At 40.0% G+C, this 19,704-nt stretch overlaps 1 protein-coding gene and 1 long non-coding RNA gene across 6 annotated transcripts in view; one reads left to right on the plus strand and one right to left on the minus strand.

The window, feature by feature from the left end:
- The window catches only part of LOC129491748 (putative uncharacterized protein encoded by LINC00269), a 147,034-nt gene that overhangs the window by 124,804 nt on the left and 2,526 nt on the right, over nucleotides 1-19,704 (minus strand). For 4 of the 5 annotated variants that reach the window (XR_010114001.1, XR_010113999.1, XR_010114002.1 and 1 more), the window contains exon 1: nucleotides 582-729. The exons of the other annotated variant lie outside the window; for it this stretch is intronic. Coding sequence is in view for 1 of the 4 variants with exons in the window: in XM_055296256.2 (XP_055152231.1) it covers nucleotides 582-613 (32 nt within the window). In the remaining 3 variants the exon portion in view is untranslated. Of the gene's footprint in view, nucleotides 1-581; nucleotides 730-19,704 lie in introns of those variants that run through there. 5 annotated transcript variants of the gene reach the window in all.
- On the plus strand, nucleotides 11-906 carry LOC134731591 (uncharacterized). Its single transcript, XR_010114006.1, has 2 exons — nucleotides 11-223; nucleotides 550-906. It is a non-coding gene; the product is annotated as an uncharacterized lncRNA (long non-coding RNA).

The following is a 19,704-nucleotide window of genomic DNA, read 5'->3' on the forward strand; positions in this document are numbered from 1 at the left end:
GATGGCTCATTATGTCATCGTCACATTGTCATCATCATTGTGGTCACCCTCAACATCACCATCATCATCTTCTCTACCACACACTGAGTGTCCTCCCTTTCAGGCACAGCGTTCAGTGCTCTGAGACTGTGTGAGTAAAAGTGCTTATTTTACAGATGAGTAAACCGAGGCTCAGTGAACTTGGAACATGTACCCAACACCTCACCAACAGTCAACGGTACAGGTGAGACCGTGGCTATGAACAGCCCAGTGCATTTTTCTCTATGCCGAGCGGCATCTCCCACTAGACGGAACAGTCATCAACAACTAACATTTAGAAGGATGACGGCATGTTTTTCATCTTCAGATATCTTATTAACTCTAATTTTCTCGAAAAGTGCTTTCTCATTCCTTTGAAAGCCATTATCTTCCTTCTTTTCCAGGGTGACATGTTGTCATTTTAGCTTGGTTACTTTTGAGGCAGTTTAATCTGATTTTGCTAGGAACCAGTTATTCTTCTTACATCTGTTTGACCATTTAGCAACTAACAGGCATTTTCCACAACTGCAGATACAAAAGAGACAAGAAAAAGTACAGCTCACCTTAAATACCCTGATTCATCTGAGCTGGGCATGATTCAGCTACTCAAGATACTGAATTTGGGAAATATGTGTGTCTTCAGACTTTTTCCTCTCTCTGTATGGGAGAGGGCTGGCAAGTCAGGCACCAGAGGGATCAACTCATACACAAGGCTGCGGCAGCCTGCATAAAAGTGTGCAAGTAGACCTGGTTGCAAAGGGCAAGAGGGGGTGGGGCATCAGCCCAGCACATGCTCCCATGACAACTTCCAAAGGAAAAATAGACTATAGCTATCAGAAACCCAATTGCCGTATTAAAATACATGAAATAACTACATAAATTGTGAAACTGAAGTCATGTGGGTCTTGTAATAAAAGTAAAAAACATTTGTATCCAGAAATAAAATTTAAACCTAGCAAGATATATCTAAGTAAACTGTGCCCTTCCAACCCCTAAGCCCCAACATGTTAATCAGACGTGCAGTCCCAGAGGCAGGACCTCTTGGCCCGTGGTGAGTTCACCTTGGACAGACTCCTTTGAAGAGATAAGCTATCTAGGATAAGAAGAGAACTTGCTGGAAATAGCCAGATAAATAACAGTAGATTGTAGCCTATCTGCCAGGAAGCACACTTTTTCCCCAGCCATTTGCAGGAAGAGAAGTAGGTTGCTATGCCATTACAAGTCATTTTCTCTCCCAAGTTACGCCAGCCCATGCTCCTTTTTCATTCCAATTGCTGCATTTCTAGAGGATCATACTGCCATTTTTCTCTTCTCTGTCTAACACCAATCACACTTCTGGGCTGTTGCCCCCACTGCTGATGGTGTTAATCTCCATGGGAACCAATGTGACTCACAGGGTCAATGTGTGCTTGGCAAGTCCTGTTACGATCATTGCCAGCGTGTTACCAGCAATGGCAGCATAATCCTCAGTGATCACATTTTTGTTTTGTGAATTTTGCCGGTGAGTCATGCAGCTTAAAGGCAACAGCCTCAAAGGAAATCTTAGCTTAGCACTTTGGAGTAAATCCTATCACAGCCACCTTCTATGCAAGCTGCATTCCAGCATCCCCCTTTTCAGAAGTCATGGAGTCCACTATTTGCTCAGAAATTACGTTTTCTTGGACTTTTTCTGTACCTATTATCCTGGTTTGGGATCATGCATTCTGTCTATAGACAACAGGAACTATTTAATGGGAATAGCAATGCCCATGGAAATAATGACTCTCCTTTTCAATAAGATATTCTCATTTTTCTATTGTTGTTGTGATGGTAGTGGTGGTGGTTTTCATTATAACATGAAATCTACCCTGTGGCCTCTTATAGGATGAATCCAATGAAAGGAAGCTATTTGGTCAACAAAAAGTTGTCTTACAAAGTTTGAGTTTCTAAAGATAAGATAGAGATCACCGAATCCAACTCCTACCTGGTGCAGATTCTAATAAATGCATCCAGCATCTTTTTGATTAGTGGAAAGCAAAGATAGCCTCCCACTTATTTCCAAGAGACGTGCCCTCTAATGCTGGATTACTTAAATTATTGGAGAATCCTTTCTTACAATGAGTAAAAGTCTGCCCCCCTGTAGCTTTGATCCATCTATTAGCGTTCTGCTCTCTAAGGAATAAAAAAAAACTTTCTCTCCTGTACTCCCATTTTATCTCTACTGGGGTCGTCTAGTACCCAATCCTTCCTGCCACATCACATGAGACTCATCACTTGTTTTTCATGTGTCTGTCTCCTTCACCAAATGGAGCTTCTGGAGGACAAAACACATGTCCCATTCTTTGAATCAGGAGTGCTTATGTTTAACGACACACCTTCAAATACTCCGTGCTGCTCTGTCTTTCTCCCTTGGTCATTGTATTAGTCTGTTTTCACACTGCTATGAAGAAATGGCCAAGAGTGGATAATTTGTAAAGGAAAGGGAAGAAGTGGGCACCTTCTTCACAGGGAAGCAGGACAGAGTGAGTGCAAGCAGAGTAAATGCCAGATGCTTATAAAACCAACAGATCTCATCAGACTCACTCACTGTCATGAGAACAGCATGGGGAAAACTGCCCTCATGATTTGATTACCTTCGTCTGGTCCAGCCCTTGACACAAGCGGATTATGGGGATTACAACTCAAGATAAGATTTTGGGTGGGGACACAGAGCCAAACTATGTCATTCCACCCCAGCCCCTCTCAAATCTCATGTCCTCACATTTCAAAACACAATCATGCCTTTCCAATAGTCCTCCCAAAGTTTTAACTCATTCCAGCATTAACCCAAAAATCTCGGAGACAAAGCATGTCCCTTCTGCCTATGAGCCTGTAAAATCAAAAGCAAGTTAGTTACTTCCTAGATAGAAGGAAGATACAGGCTTTGGGTAAATATGCCCATTCCAAATGGCAGAAATTGGCCAAAATTAAGCGGCTACCAGACCCATTCAAGTCCAAAATCCAATAAGGCAGTCATTAAACCTTAAAGTTTCAGAATGATCTCTTTTTACTCTATGTCTCACATCCAGGTCACACTAATGCAAGCAAGAGGTGAGCTCCCATGGCCTTGGGCAACTCTGCCCCTGTGGCTTTGCAGGGTACAGCCCCTCTCCTGGCTGCTTTTACAGGCTGGCGTTGAATGTGTGTGGCTTTTGCAGGCAAATGGTGCAAGCTGTCAGTGGATCTACCATTCTGAAGTCTGGAGGACAGTGGCCCTCTTCTCACACCTCCACTAAGCAGTGCCCCAGTGGAGACTCTGTGTGGGGGCTCCTACATTTCCCTTCTGCACTGCTCTAGCAGAGGTGCTCCATGAGAGCTTGGCCCCTGCAGCAAACTTCTGCCTGGACATCCAGGCATTTCCATACATCCTCTGAAATCTAGGCAGAGGTTCCCAAACCTCCATTGTTGACTTCTGTATACCCACAGGCTCAACACAATATGGAAGCTGCCAAGGCTTGGGACTTGCACCCTCTGAAGCAATGGCTTCAGCTGTATCTTGGCCCCTTTTAGCCATAGCTAGAGCTGAAGCAGCTGGCATGCAGGGCATCATGTAGCAAGGCTGCACAGAGCAGAGGGGCCCTGGGCCCAGAAAACCATTTTTTCCTCCTAGGCCTCTGGGCCTGAGACAGGAGGGGCTGCCCCAAGGTCTCTGACATGCCCTGAAGACATTTTCCCCATAGTCTTGGTGATTAACACTCAGTTCCTTGTTACTTTTCCAAATTTCTGGAGCGGGCTTGAATTTCTCCCCAGAAAATAGGATTTTCTTTTCTACTGCATTATCAGGCTGCAAATTTTCCAAACTTTTATGCTCTGCTTCCTTTTGAAGGCTTTGTTGCTTAGAAATTTCTTCCACCAGATACCCTAAATCATCTCTCTCAAGTTCAAAGTTCCACAAATCTCTAGGGCAGGGACAAAATGCTACCAGTCTCTTTGCTAAAGCAAAGCAAGAGTGATCAACAAGTTCCTCATCTCCATCTGAGACCATCTCAGCCTGGACTTCATTGTCCATATCACTATTAGCATTTTGGTCAAAACCATTCAACAAGTCTCTAGGAAGTTCCAAACTTTCCCACAGTTTTTTGAGCCTCCCAAACTGTTGCAGTCCCTGTGTGTTACCCAGTTGCAAAGTTGTTTCCACATTTTCCGGTTTCTTTATGCTGCACCGCATTACCTTGGTACCAATTTACCATATTAGTTTGTTCTCACACTGCTATGAAGAAATACCTAAGACTGGGTAATTTATAAAAGAAAAAGATTTCATTGACTCACAGTTCTGCATTGCTGGGGAGGCCTCAGGAAACTTATAAGCATGGTAAAGGCAAAGGAGAAGCAGGCACCTTCTTCACAGGGTGGCAGGATGGACTGAGTGCAAGCAGGAGAAATGCCAGACACTTATAAAACCATCAGATCTCATGAGATTTACTCACTATCATGAGAACAGCATGAGGGAGACCCCCCCATCATGATTCAATTACCTCTACCTGGTCCCACCCTTGACACATGGGGATTATGGGTATTACAACTCAAGATGAGATTTTGGGTGGAGACACAGCCAAACCATATCAGTCATGCTAGTTCAGGCTAAGAATTTCTAATTCCTTCAACTATTTGTCAAATCACCAAGAAGATACTGGCCTCTTTTCACTTCCTTCTCCAACAAGAGCACAAAAAAGGTGAAAGAAGGCAGTTTAAATCATATCATGTCTCTGTGACAAAAACTATACTTTCAAATATGTGATGAGGGTAATGAAGTAGTTCAGAAAGTCTATATAGGATGCTCTAGGTCCTTCAAACAGTCTCGAAATTCTACACTAAATGAGATTTTTACAATCGGAAGAGACTGTAGACCCCACCTCACCCAATCATCACTAAGGGGAATGTGGGGACCCAAGAATCAGAGTGAATTGCCCAAGGTCACAGAGCCAGTTACTGGACGAACTAAAACTAGAAACAGTCACTTCTTTTTCTGTCTCTCATGTTCTTTACAACACACCTCACTAACTCAATATTATGCCCAGGCACTTTATATGCTCCTGAATAGTTAACTGGTGATTTCAAACATGGAAAGCGTGTTCTTATATCTTCAGACCTAAATTTTAGCACTCTCTCTCCCACTGATAGGATTTATATGGTACTAAGTATTCCAACAGGGTTTTAAGGCTTACAACTACTGTCCCCGGCAATCTTGGTTTTCATCTCAGAAGAAAGAGATGCTAATATAAAATCTTCAGAGTTTTAAAAGACTGAAGGAGTCTTTCTTATTCATGTTTATCTTACACAGCACTTAGCACAGTGCCTGGCATATGATAGTCATTTAAAAAATGTTTGCTGACAGATTAATAGTTTTGTAACTATTCATTGATGAATTATCCTTGACAAAATTTCAAATCAGGCTAAATTTCCCTATCTCTTGGCCTATTTCCAATGTCAAGACCTCATCCTCAATAATCAATAGATTATTATTCAAAGAACTTAAACAAATACTAATGTTTAAGCAACATATACTTTGAAACTCAAATATGCTAAAAATACACATACAAGATAATTCCAACCTGCAAATAGATGACATTCTGACAGAGCATATGCAAACTAAGAACTAGAACTTGAAAGATACATTCTGGAGGAGAAAAAGTAACAAGAGGAGGAGTAAAAAGAAAGAGAAAAGTGGCTGGTGTAAAATTCCCTTTGTGTTGGTGAAGCACATTGTACAGAACATGACAGAGTAAAAGAAGAACCTGCTTCCATCTCTGCTTCTCTCTATAACAGCCTCTATGACCTTGAGATAAATAGATTCCCAGGCCTGGGAAATAAGATCTATTTAAGATATTGTTTATTTAGGAAACATGAGTCCCCCTTCACCAGGAACACAAATCCCAGCTTCTAAAGTTATAAAGCCACTGTCAAGTTAGAAAGAAATTTATTCCACACTCATTGTAATTGAAAGAAAACTTATTATCCCTGAAGACAGCACTTGTTAGCCTTTCTACCCAATCTTTTTTAGCAATGTGCAATAAAAAACTTTCTTTTTCAATACAGTCGAAAAAATTAAGTATAAAAGTTGGTTCAAGTAAAAAACTATTAAAAGTACATATTTTATTTAATTGTCAAATATGTAAGTATACATTCATGTATCCATCTCTGATATATAATGGAGCAGCCACTAACTAAATTTTCTCAAAGTTTATTTTGTATAAACCACTCCCAAAATGCCTCCTTTACAATTGGCGGTTTCAATTTTTTTAATATGCAAAACATTAAGACACTTTAAAAGCAATCTGACTGCAAAAACTTTCTTAATTTTTACAATTTTTAAATCAAACTCCAATCTTTGCAAAATATTTTGTCATTTTGCAAAGAAATAACTCTTCTTCCACACTCATACTTTACTCATTAATATATATTACAATAATATTGCAAAATTACAAGTACAATTGACAACAACAGATTTGGGAACAAACACAACTGATTCTTGGTAAGCACACAGCTCAACTCCTGAAAGTAGGATTTGGGCAAACCACAGAGTAATCTACCAGCACGAAGTGTTCAGTCAAGCATGGGTATCCATCAGTATCCTGTACAGAGGGCATTAAGAGTATCAGTTCATCTGGTAAACCAGTTTAAAGTGCTCCTACTTTATTTACAGCAATGGAGCCATCATTACTTTCATGGGACAGTGTTACTGCCCACTCCCCAAACCTCCATTGACTATACTTTGATAAAAACCGCCTGTATTAGTTTCCAAGAATTTTCATAACAATTTATCACAAACTAGGTGTTTAAAACAGCAAATTCTTTTTTTGCCACAGTTCTGGAGGTCAGAAGTCCAAAATCAAGGTGTCATTAGGGCTATGTTCCCGCCGGAGGCTCTAGGAAAGAATCTTCCCCTGCCTCCTTTAAGTGATATGGGCTACTTCCAGGCCTGGCCCATAAAAATCTCCCAGGTTTACTCCTTCGCTCTCTTTTCCCTTTCTAGATGCTAGCACAGAGATAACTTACAACACATACATTCTCCGTGTGGGTAATATGGTTCCCAACCATTATATCTGCAAATACCCTGTTTCCAAATAAGCTCACATTCTTAGGTTCTTGGTAGACATGAATTTTTGACAGACACTATTCAACTGGTCTACCACACTTTGACAAACCCTCACCTCTACATGCTTAAATAGCCTCAAACATGCTATTTCCTATTTTAGAAAACCCCCTATCCCATTCTTTAACATGGTAAATTCTCATATGCTTCCTTGCTCATATGCTTTTGGCTGTTCTCCCAGAAGAAGGTCCTTGCCTCCTTAATATAATTCATTTTCCTATTCTGACCTTGTCTGCTTTTCTTATCTATTTTCACCATCACACCTACTTTTTCAACTATTTATTGAGCACCTGCTAAATGCCCACACTGTGCTAGGGGCTGAAGATATATTTCACAGTAATGACTTAAGACCAAGTTTCCTACCTTTGGAAGGGTAGAAAGCTTCAAGTCTTTAAAAGGAAGGAACATAAATTTGTTTTTGATTCCTCAAAGCCTGGCGTGCTACTAGTCATACAGTAAGCACTCAATACACATTTGTTGAGTAAACAATTTCAGAGGGCAAAGCAAATAATCGGTAGAGTGGGACAGTTGGAGGTCTGAGGATATAGATTTTTGCCTGGAATGAAAACTTTCATGCAATTCAAGCTATGACCAGGAAATGCACTACCTCTGTTTTACTAAAAATGCTCAAACAGAAATGGGTCAATGGAAGATCAGCCTACATGGTTTCTAAGGCTCCTTTAAATGCTATTTCTTTTCATTCTCTGATAGATTAAATGATGGAGAGAGGACATGTCTCAATTTTCCCTTTTTTCCTATGCAAATTCAAAAAATTTTATTTAGTACTAACAATGTACTAGACATGACGCTAAACATTTAATTCCTATTAAGTGTTAACTAAATTCTCACCACACATCACACAAAGCAGTAAAATAGTAAAAGAAACCACTGGCTGTTCACCAAAGAATGCATCTTCTCTTTTTCCTGAAACACAACTAGATTACATTTCTCAATGTTCCTTGCGTTTAGGGGTGACCATGTGACTGAATTCTAGCCAACTGAGTACAAACAGAAGGGATATGGGCTACTTCCAGGCCTGGCCCATAAAAATCTCCCAGGTTTACTCCTTCACTCTCTTTTCCCTTTCTAGATGCTAGCACAGAGATAACTTACAACACATACATTCTCCGTGTGGGTAATATGGCTCCCAATAAGTGAACATTGTTGCTTGGGGGAGCAAAAAAATCTTTGATATTGCAATGGTTTGTGGCCTTCCAAAGCTCGTATCTACCTGGTAAAATCTTATTTCTTAGCATTTAATTTCTCTCATTAGGGAGAAGTTAAATGAAATTTAATTAATTAATTTAAATTAATTGGGTTTCATTAATTTAATTTTTCTCCTTAGTGGAGAAATAATGAGAAAATATTTGAGAACTACTGCTCTAAAGCAACCCTGAAAGCTACATATTAAAGATAGTAAAACTTCTTTCAGCCTGAGTCTCTGAATGACTAACTGGAGAAGAAACATTTTGGTCACTACCAAGTACTATTAATGAAAAATCTCGTTTCTATTGTGTCTGAACCTTTACATACTTAGGAGTCTGATACAGCAGTTAGCCCTTCCTAAGTATTATAACTATTCTCTTACCCATTTTACACATGGGGAAAACTGAGCTCAGAGAGCATAATCCTAAGATCAAGCCTGCTGGTAAATAGTAGAGCAGAGATTTAAAACTCGTCTGATTCAAAAACCTGAGCTATGGATCCTTACGCTCCATTGCTTCTCCAACTGTCAGAAGCTACATGTTTCCACTGTATGAGGCCATTTCCAGTCTGAATGACTGGAGAATGCTGAATGTGATCTCTAGTTTGGGGATTAAAGTTATACTATTTTGAGTTATACTATTTTTTATGCATTCGAAGTTGAGAAATCCTTCCAGAAATCACAACTTTAATTCACGCTTACAAAGTTGAGCTGCTGCAAATCTCTTGTAATCAAATATGCACAGTAATAAGCAGTGAAATGGAATATGTGGAAATCAATTATTTTTTGTTTTTTGATAGACACAAAAACGAGATGCATCGGGTCTGGGTGAAACCTATTAAAAACTCAAGTAAGTCAAAGGCCCATGGAATTTGGTTTCATATGCACTCAAAAACATCCAAGTTTCCCCAGCTGAGAATGCAAAGTCAGGCTGAAGATCTCATGAGATCTAAGGAATTATGTCATTGCTCTTCAAAGCATCTTACTATGTATGATCATATTACAGACAATGACGGGCTTTGTCCTAAAGTTGCAAATCTACAGTTTTCCCATATAAATTGCATAGGATGTACCTACGTGGAAACTATTTAACTTGCATTGTCCCCAGAAAAGTATTATCAAAACACATAGATGTCTGAAAGAGCTTTTCATTGTTCTCCATGTAGGTGTATGCATGCTTAATGTAGTGTAAGTCTTAGAGCTGCTGAATAAAAAGAAGACAGTAACTTTTTAAAATGTCGACTAACAAAGTCTACTGTGTTGATAGATGGGAAGAGCATTGCTCAAATCTTTAATTCTCTATACAAGTTTTACTGTGTGCCTTTTTCTGGTGATCTTTGAATACACAATTGAATGATGCTCCTCAGAGAATTTCCCTCTTTTTTGCTTCACTTTATTCCATTGCTACTTAAATAAGTTAACGTACTGCTCTGAGACTTAAATGCTTCCCGTTCCAACCTGAAATATGGGAGATGTGAACAAAAAATGGAACTATTGAATGCTAGATAGAGATTACAGGATGTTTTAGGTAAAGGTTGAAGAAGGAATTATTTGTCTTTTATTCTTATGTATTTAAAAGAGTGCTACAGCTTTGGAATATATTTCCAGATGCAAAATTAATATTATAGAGAATCACCAGATTCACAGCTTTTGAATCAAATGCCATCTCTTCTGTATGCTGTGAGTAGTCCTACCTTTTAGCATTTAAGAGATAAAGCTCTATGTTAAATTTTCCAATTATTACCTGTCTAGTACAGTTGCAACAGGACCATATCAAGTATTTGAGTTTTACTAGAGAAATGTAATTACAGTTTGAAAAATAGTAGAAAATGCATTCCTATCATATCCTTAGTGGCAGTTTATATGCTAAAAAGAAAAATGCTTAGGGTCTAATTCATAAGAGCTTTATGCTTCATTTACATTTTTCTGTGCAGTTTACTTGGAAAAGAGCATAATGCATGTTTTTCAAGTAAAATATACCTTTTAGGGATTCATTCAACTTGCTTCCATTGTCCTCATTGAGGGCCAAGCGTTCTTTTCTACAACCCTAAAGGGCACTAGTAAATGGGGTGGGTGGGAAGCCCTCACTATTAACTAAAAGGAATGCCTAAAACCATTGTACAGATTATTTAGAAAATTTACAGCAGTCTCTAGCAGTCAAATCTTGAAAAGCCTGATGTACGTTTACTATGCAGACTGTTTCCCAACCCCTTTGTGTAGGATATTAAGCAAATTACATGACAATATGGATATTTTTGAGGTCTGCTCAGAATTTACAAGGTTCTGACCATTTCCCAACCCATCCATGTTCTTTTCTTTAGTTCAGTGTTTCTCAAAACATGGTCTGTGGGCTAGCAAACATCAGAGTCAACTGAAATCCCTGCTAAAAACACGATGTCCTAAGTTCCACAACACTGATCCAAAATTGTTGAGAGTAGAGACCTGGAATTTGAATTTTACAAGCTACAATGATGAGCACCAAATTTAAAACCTCCTCCCTGTGTTTTGGACTAAGGCAATCAAGAGGGAGTTCACTCCTGTGTAGAGCAAACACACTCTCTTTTAGTAACCAGAGAGTTTTTTTTAAACCAAGTTTACTAGCCCATGTAAGATCAGCCTGGAGGAGGCCAAAATCACATTTGCAAGAGATGGCAGTTTGGTCTCAAGCACAAAGTTATATCCCTCAACGATATGATCCACAACATTCGGCCTTTCTGTCTTCTGCCTAATCCCTGTAACTGCTTTCTACAGTTGCTGAAAGAAAACAATGTAACCAAAATGCACTTCTTACAGTGTTTACTGATGCACTGGAAAATGAATATTGCAGACAATCAGCTCATTATTTATTCTACACACTATCAAAACTGCCAGGCCAATTTTCTTCTCCCCCTGAATTCACTGAACATATTCAATGGCTTTGGCATCCTGTTGAGATCACTATAGCCCTGTATCAGGGAAAATTTGAGGCCAAACATAATTGTTCTAAAAACGCATCACCTCTGCCATTACAGAGTAACACTTGTAATACTTTTAGTGGGTGAAGGCCATGGGCCTTGACTGGTTTGGCTAAGTTTACTCTGGGTTAAAGCCAAAACTTAATATGTCTTTGTTGATCGATAAAAGAAAAAAACTCATGTAGTAAAATCCCTATGTCACCCGCATCTGGTTTTCCTCTCCTTCCTGGCACATATGAAGATTACACTTTCATGTCCAGGTGGGCAGAAGTGAGTGATATGTGTCACTCCCAGGGCAAAGCATTTAATTGCTGGAATGAACACCCTAACACAGTCCATCCTTGTGCAATGACCAAGGAGCTGCAGGTTCCCAGTGGAGCAATTACAGAGCATTCATTATCCCCAAAATGTCACTTGGACTTACTTAACTTTGTAATCAAGAAACAAACCTTTCTTCTGTGACACCACTGAGATATGGGGTTGTTTGTCACTACAGCATAACTTATCCAATCCTGATTAACATAACAACACAGTATCACACTTCAACGTATTGACATATATTCAACATCTTTTAGCAAATGGAATACCCTAGACCAATACCTGGCAGAAAGGTCATGATGAGCAAACCGCTTCTTCCCAAAGATTGTTTCATCTCAATGTGCTGGGTGGTATCAGCCTCCACGTGGTAATAAAGTGTTTTGAAGCCTTTTCTGAATCTGAGAAGGCTTTTGGGATCCAATTCGGAAGAGACTATTTTGAGGACGAAATGAGATAATGTATGCCAAAGTGTTCTGTTTAACACACAGAGCTACACAAATAGGAATTAGGCTCGACAAAAAGCCCACTTAGATTGTACTTAATTTCACACAAATTTTAAAGTTATTACTCCGTCTTCTCGTTTTCAGTTGGAGGGGTTTTATTTTGATATTTTAAAAAGAATAAAATGTGTTGGATTAAAGGACATCCACATCTTATAAAATGAAAGTACATTTCCTATTTTGCCATTATCGTCTACATTTATAGTCATGCCCTTGCCGAAAGTACTATAGGAAGTGCTGTGAGAGATAGAAAAGTAGACAACATATTTTTTAAACAGGCCTTCATTTTCGTCATCTGTGTAATACAATTAACAGCTGCTAATCTCTCTTATGTTTCTACCCAGAAATACTATGAAGAAAAGTTCTATCATTTCTGCTGTTATCTTTGAAAAAATATTTTGGTAACAATGGAATTTGGTTGGTACCTTTAAAATTCAATTTTTATCCTTGTAAAGTTCTTTGAATAAGGTTGTTTTTCTTTTGAGAGCTGGTAGGATTGATTAAGCAATGCTATCTGGATAAGAAAAGGTTAACAAAAATATTAAAAGCCTTAACTCACTACTACATGTTTTTAAAAAAGAGAGAGAGACTTTTTTTTTCAGTCTTTCAGGAGAGAGAAACCATGACGCTGTTTTCTTCTGCGTCAGTTTGCCCAGAGGGATGCTGTTTCCTGAGCTTAACAAGGGCGCTATTTCTTCTCAGCCCTTACGGTCTATTAATTACTACAGTGAGTGCTTAGAGATGTCGAAGCAATCATTTGTAAGATGGTAGGAGCCCTCATCATTCTGAGATGTGGGTTTTAGCCATCTAAAATTACCCAAATGAAACAGATGCTGCAAATGTGAGTCCTTATTAAAATGTTTTCTTTTCATTACCCAGCAGAAAGCTGTGTTCCTCACACTCTGGTCTCACATACCAGGACTGCCTAAGAAATCTTGGGCTGGGCATGCCGTGCTCTATAGGACCTGTGGGTGCCCAAGGAGTTCTGGTTTGAGTCACTGACACAACACAAAAAGCCAGACCAGAAGCAGCCCACCAAGATCCAAGAATGGGACTGTCAGGTAGGCTCAGTACCCAGCCTCTCCTGGGCATTATTCAAAGTAAATTTCATGGTCTTCTTTAGCATCTAGGAGGCTAGAGCTGCACAAAGCTGCTTAATGAGGAACTGGGGGAAATTGGCCCTGTAAGCATGTGGCTAGAACTACACAGTTCATTTTTGTATAGTGGAACTTTCTTCAGTTTATGGTGAGTAGATCTTTGTCACACAAAAGAGAGAAAAAGAAGAAAGTTAAGTGCTGACATATCTTGATAAACGGTAAATGCCATTTCGCTTCCCCCTTTCTCTAATCCTCTGGCACCTAACTTCATATTCCACAATTAATCCCCTCAATAAATACCAAATGCTAACTATATGCTGGGCATTATTCCGGTTACTGAGGAAACAGCCATGAAATAGACAAAGTTCCAGCTCCCATGGAGCTAACACTCTAGTGAGAGACAGACTTCAAAGAAATAGATATACAGCATAATATTGGGTATATACATGTTTAGAAGAAAACACAGAGCAGAAAGAAAGAACATGAAAATGGCTCTGGCTTTCAATAGGATAGCTAGGAAAAGCCTCACTAAAGAGGTGATCTGAAAGAGACAAAGAAGTGAAGTAAGGGGAAGACCCATGGGAAAATCTGGGATGAGAGTTCCAGGCAGCGAGAACAGCACGTGCACTGCCCTTAAGGTGGAGGCAAGCTTGGTGCAATGGAGGCATGGCACGGGTAGGAAGGTGACTGGAGCTGCAGGATGTGGGGGGAGCTACATGAAATGAAGCCAGAGAGTCTAGTAGGCCACTTGAAGGACTTTGGATTTTGTTCTATCCAAGGCTATTGATGGGAAACTACTGGAGGATTAGAGTGAGTGAATATACAATCTGATTTTTTAAAGATCACTCTGGCTGCTATTTGGAGAATAGTCTCAGAGGGCAAAGTGGGAGCAAGGAGACTAATGGGGGATGCGGAAAGAAATCAAGTTCTCTTTTGGATGATGTATGGGGTCACACCCCCTGTATACCAACTCAGATCCCCATCACTGCCTATTTCTTTTTCTCTACTTTGGAACCCACCTATGCAGGGTCCACTTTAGAACTTAGGTAAAATTCAACACCAAGGGTAATAAAATCTATTTTCCCAAATGGCATGACTGAGGCTGTAGGACAACCCAGAAGCGCTGGGGAAGTTAGCTCTCCATGGGTGAAACTTGACCAATAAGAAATGCAAGATGGGAGGGAAAGACAAATAAAGTTCCCTCCCTTTCTCTTTCTTTAAGACTACTCTAAAGGGCAGCTCTTCCTTACTATCCTATAGAAAACCTATGTGCCAAGTAAACAAGCCTGAGGGCCACCTGCTCCGTTTCTTCATAGCTTGGTTTACCGCTAGGACCAAGCAGAAATGCATCTCATGGCCAGCCCTGAATCTTCCTATCTTCCTTGTTTCACTTCCCTTGCATCTTTGCCTCTACAACCTAGACTTGAACATTTAAAATAAAGCAGTAGCATCTTATGCTGGCTTGAAGCTCTACTTCCTAGAGGGCCACCTTAAGATATGCATGTTAAATTGAAGGCACATATTAGACAACTGAAGGAAAATGGGTACACAAGCCAGAATTTCAGGGAAAATATTAAGGCTAGAGATATTCATTTTGGAGTTATGTATGAATGATATTTACATATCATTTATCCTGTTCAGTCAGGATCACTAAGGGAGAGTAGAGAGAGGGGAGATCTGAGGCTTTATTGAAGGACACTCTGGCACTTAGGGGTAGAAATTAGAAGAAGCCATTTAAGGAGTTTTAGAATGAGATCGAAGGAAAAGGAGGAAAGGTGGCATCCTGAAAACAAACTGGAAAAGGTGCTTCAAAAGGAGAATGTCAGCAGTTGCTGGTACATGAGAAAAATGAAAAGCGAGATCCAATAGCTGGGTTTGGCAACGTGGAAGTTGTTGATGATTCAACAAGAGCAGCTCTGCTGAGTGGTGAGGGTAAAAGCTTGACGACAGAGGGTTAAGAGAGATTTGGCAGGAGAGGATGGGCAGACAACTCCCAAGAGGAATTGCGCTATGAAAGGAAGCAAAGGAATTGGAGAAGTATGTTTGTCTAGGTCTTTCACAAAGCAGACTCCAAGCCTGGATTAAACATGTAAAGATTTTATTATGGGGAAATGCCTATGTTAAAAGTGGTTGGGGAGCTGTCGGACGCTAATGCAAGTCTGAGGCTGAGTGCGCTTAGTGGAGGAGAAAGGAAGACAGGAATGAGTGGAAGCAGGCTAGACTGCCATGCAGTTCATGGAAAGTTTGACAAAGCTATTAGTTCTCAAGCCAGAGTTGGCCAACAAAGGAGTCCTGTATCTCCCAAGAAGGGCTCTGTCTTAGTATTACTGCCTAACTCAGTCATTGGCAAGGAGTAGTCTGTGGAAAACATTTCCTTGGTACAAAGGGAGAATAGATTCCAAAGCACAGCAGCTGGAGCCCTGGGTGAAGAATGCTCCCTTTAGTAGGCTGTTTCCCTTAGTAGGAAGGCCACTGCAACATGTTAATGAAGAAAAAGAAGGGTCAAGGGAGAATATCTTTTCTTAGGATGACAGATGACACAACCTGTCTGTGGAATGTTGGGGTGACCTAGAGAGAGGATCATAATATGAAGCTGTCGAGAGGGCCCATGGCAGAAGCAGAGTCTTTAAAAAGGTGAAAGAGGAGCAGAATCAGCTACAAGAGTGAAGGATTTCTCCTTCAATGGGACAGGGGTTCAGGATGGAAAACAAAGTCCTCAGTACACATTCAGTGGATTGGTAAATCACCTGGCGAAAGACTGAAGTCATCCTTTCCTGTTGCCTTAAACTTTCTCAGGAAAGTAGAAAGCAAGACCATCAGCCATGAGTGAGAAGTACGGAGGGAGTAGCGGAAATTTGAAGAGAAAGGAAATGTTATAAAATAATCACCAGCAACAGTGGGAGAGTAAATCAGCTAAAGCAACGGGATAGAATTGTGAGGTTCACTGTATATGAACAAGAAAACATGAGCGAGCTTATTATAATGTAAATAAAATAATCACAGACACTAACTTACAGATGGTGAATGACAAAAATCACTGTAGCAAGAGCTTTCAGACTAATTTCGATAGGCTCTAGTGCAGGGCTGCTCAGGCTCGATTTCCCACACCTGTCATGTATGACCACCTATTAATTCCCATGTTTCTCACTTATCCTATTGCCTGGTGGCCTGAATATTTCATGCACCTCACAGTTCACAACATAAGGAGAGTCCACCTGGCTGGTACCACAGTGGCAGGGAGGGCAGCTGCACTGAAGACTTCTCCCACCACCACTGGATCCAAGGGAGTGATCTGCCCCCATTCGTTTACATCCAAACTCCCTTTGATATACCAGCAAGTTCTTTCATCAGTGTGCTTGAAAGGAGATAGTAGCCACATGTGTCTGGAAAGAGTTTGGAAAGTTACTGCTGGTCATTTTTCAGATTAAAGTGAAAATTCTGTGCACAGAATGAGGTGTAGAGGTGAGACCCAAGTGTCAGTATTTTTTTCAACTTCCTAGTGATACTCATGTGCATCCAAGATAGAGAACCACTGTGCTAAAAGAGTGAAGAAAAGAAAACAATTCAATTCAAGTACGAAAATGGATCTTATTTTTTGTGTACACTTGAGGTGTGTCATATAGTAAGATTTCAGTGGATAGAATGAGAAAACGGGGAATTCTAGGGCTAAAGGAAAAGCATTAAGATGAAAAAACACTCCAAGAGAGAAAAAAAAAATGGTAAACTTAGCAAATGTCACATGTTCCTTGAGGCTAAGATACCAAGTTCAAGAAGGAGGATGATAAAAGGTCAGTGCCCGAGAGTCAGATGACCAAGGGAAGGTTCAGTCTATCCCAGGCGATGGGAGCCATTACAACAATTTAAGCATAGGATGACAAAGCTATAAGACCAAGTGAGCTTTCACACACTCACAAAATTAAACACCAATTAGAATTGTGATCCTATGAAATCCAGGGAAGTCTTCTTGTCTTGGTCATTTTTTACATAATAAAAACACATCTTATCTTGTTTCGCTGTCTCACTAATTCAGCAAGTGAAGAGATTTCTTAACAGCTTTTCAGTTTGAATCATTTTCCTAAGATAATTAATTAAATTGAAGTAACACATTGGGAGTAAATGGGGTCAATAATTCTGTATGCAAAGTGTCGGTGCAACAGACTTTATTAACTCTTGTTAAAATGTGCACTTCTGGCTAGGATACCAACTCACTTTAGGTCGTTGAGGAAAGAAATTGGGAACATCTCAATTTTAAATATATATTGATTGAATTGTGTCCTCCTGGTTTTCAGCACCATGGAAGAGCAATCATGGTTTAGTTAATCCCAACCCCTGAAAACATGCAATTTGTATATATACCCTTAGGAATTCATTTTAGTATTTGCATAGAATTTACCTTCCAGCTTATAATTTTTATTCAATTAATATTAAGATCAGTTTACATTTTCCTTGAATATAAATCATAATGGCAGAGAGAATACAGAGTGTGGCAGCATCCCTGTGGCAAATGGAGGGAAATCTTACATTTCCTGTTTGTCCCAGTGAATATTCCCACAAAGTCACTATTTTCCAGGTGGTTAAAATGGGAGTGGGTCACATGTGATGGAATCAGAGAACTGTGTTCTATCTCCACAATCCAGAATAAGAAAGAAAAGAATTAGCTCAAAATTCCTTGCAAAAGATTTAGATCAAAAGAATCAGAATTTTTTTAAATGCAGTTTAATGTGGAGTAGATTCTCCCTGGAGGGCATGTTAATCTCCACATCAGAGCTCTGAGTATAATGAAAAAAGAGTTTCATTCTGAGCTCAGTTATCCATGGATGTTATGAAAATAAAAACTCAACTGATGAAGCCTCCCTCTTGTTAATGTCCTGCTGTGTGATGTGTCCAAAAGCATTATTATTTTTTCTTATTAATGTTTTTAATATTATTAATTAGCCAAGAAACATAAAGTCATGCAAAGGCCTGTCTTTAAAATGGACTCGCAACCAGAATGAGCCAGCACCCCACACAGTAGGGAATGGAAATGCACTCAGCAGACACACTGACAGCTCAGAATTGGGTGGACAGCAATAATGCCCGAAGGAAGAAAATCAGCTCCAGCTTTCATGCTTTATTTTAGTCCAGTGGGTTTTTAGGTTGACGCCATCTGACATTGACAGAGCTCTCCTTCCTGCATCCTCCCATGTTTACCCTCAAGTGTGCTCTGTGCAGCTTCCCCTGGGTCTGAATCCAGCCTGACTAGTTGAGACCGGGGCCACTGGACAAGGAGTGTGACTAATTCGGCCTCAACACACACCCAGGATGGCACTTGCACCTCCATATGTGACAAAGCATTTGAATCCCCAGAGAAGGAGTGCGCAGGAAAGCAGACCTGTAAAAGCAACTGAGTAAACCATTTTTTCTCTTTCCCCAGCCTGTCCACAGTAGAAACCAGTGATTCTGCAAGGGTTGGAGCCACATCTAATATTTTCTATGGCTTACATTTCTTGAAAGTTAAATTTAGCCCTCCACTTCTACTTCTCTTTCATTCTCCTCTCCCCAGGTAAGGTAGAGATCAAACAGGTTTCCTTCTTTCTCTCCCCTTCTTTTTTAAACATGGGAAGATGAACCCAACAGGGCTTACAGGTCCATTGAAATCTCCAGCAGCCCACGGAGTCAATAGCATACAAGTCAACTTTGATTTATACAAAGCCAGAGATGTTGCATTGGGAAAACAATGTATATTTTCAGAATAAACACATTTACAAAAATATGTACTGACTGATACACCTTAACCATCTTTACTGATGTCTGTGAAAAACACACCTGCCAAAAGAGATAGACAAATCAAAAAGAACAATCACATAAGGAGAGGTGCTTTCAGATGCCGGGAGGGTGATATGATTTGGCTTTGAGTCCCCACCCATAGCTTACCTTAACTGTAATAATCCCCACATGTCAAAGGCAGGACATGGGGGGAGGTAATTGAATTATGCGGGTGGTTTCCCCCATGCTGTTCTCATGATAGTGAGTGAGTTCTCATGAGATCTGATGGTTTTATAAACGTCTGGCATTTTCCCTGTTGACGCTCATTCTCTCTCCAGCCACCCTGTGAAGAGGTACCTTCTCCATGAAGCCTCCCCAGCCATGGGGAATCGTGAGTCAATTAAACCTCTTTTCTTTTTAAACTCCCCAGTCTTGGGTATTTCTTCACAGCAGCATGAGAACAGACTAATACAGAGGGATATGGGACATAGCAACCAAATATCATAATCTGGGCTTTATTACTATTCCCTTGATTAGAAGTTTTCATACTCAGATAAATGAGTGCTTTGTCTTACCACAATCTTTGTATTTTTGTTAATTCGAGACTGTGTTTCCAAAGCTTTGAATCCTGGAATGTAAATTTATCTTAGAAATTACCAGCCCTTTCATTAGCCCTGATATGTTTTATATATAATAGGCCACCTAAGATGGCTTATTAGTTTTCCTGCATCCCCTGGAACAAAAGAGGATGGAAAAT

The sequence above is a fragment of the Symphalangus syndactylus genome, chromosome 10 (assembly GCF_028878055.3).
Source record: "Symphalangus syndactylus isolate Jambi chromosome 10, NHGRI_mSymSyn1-v2.1_pri, whole genome shotgun sequence".
Taxonomy (NCBI): domain Eukaryota; kingdom Metazoa; phylum Chordata; class Mammalia; order Primates; family Hylobatidae; genus Symphalangus; species Symphalangus syndactylus.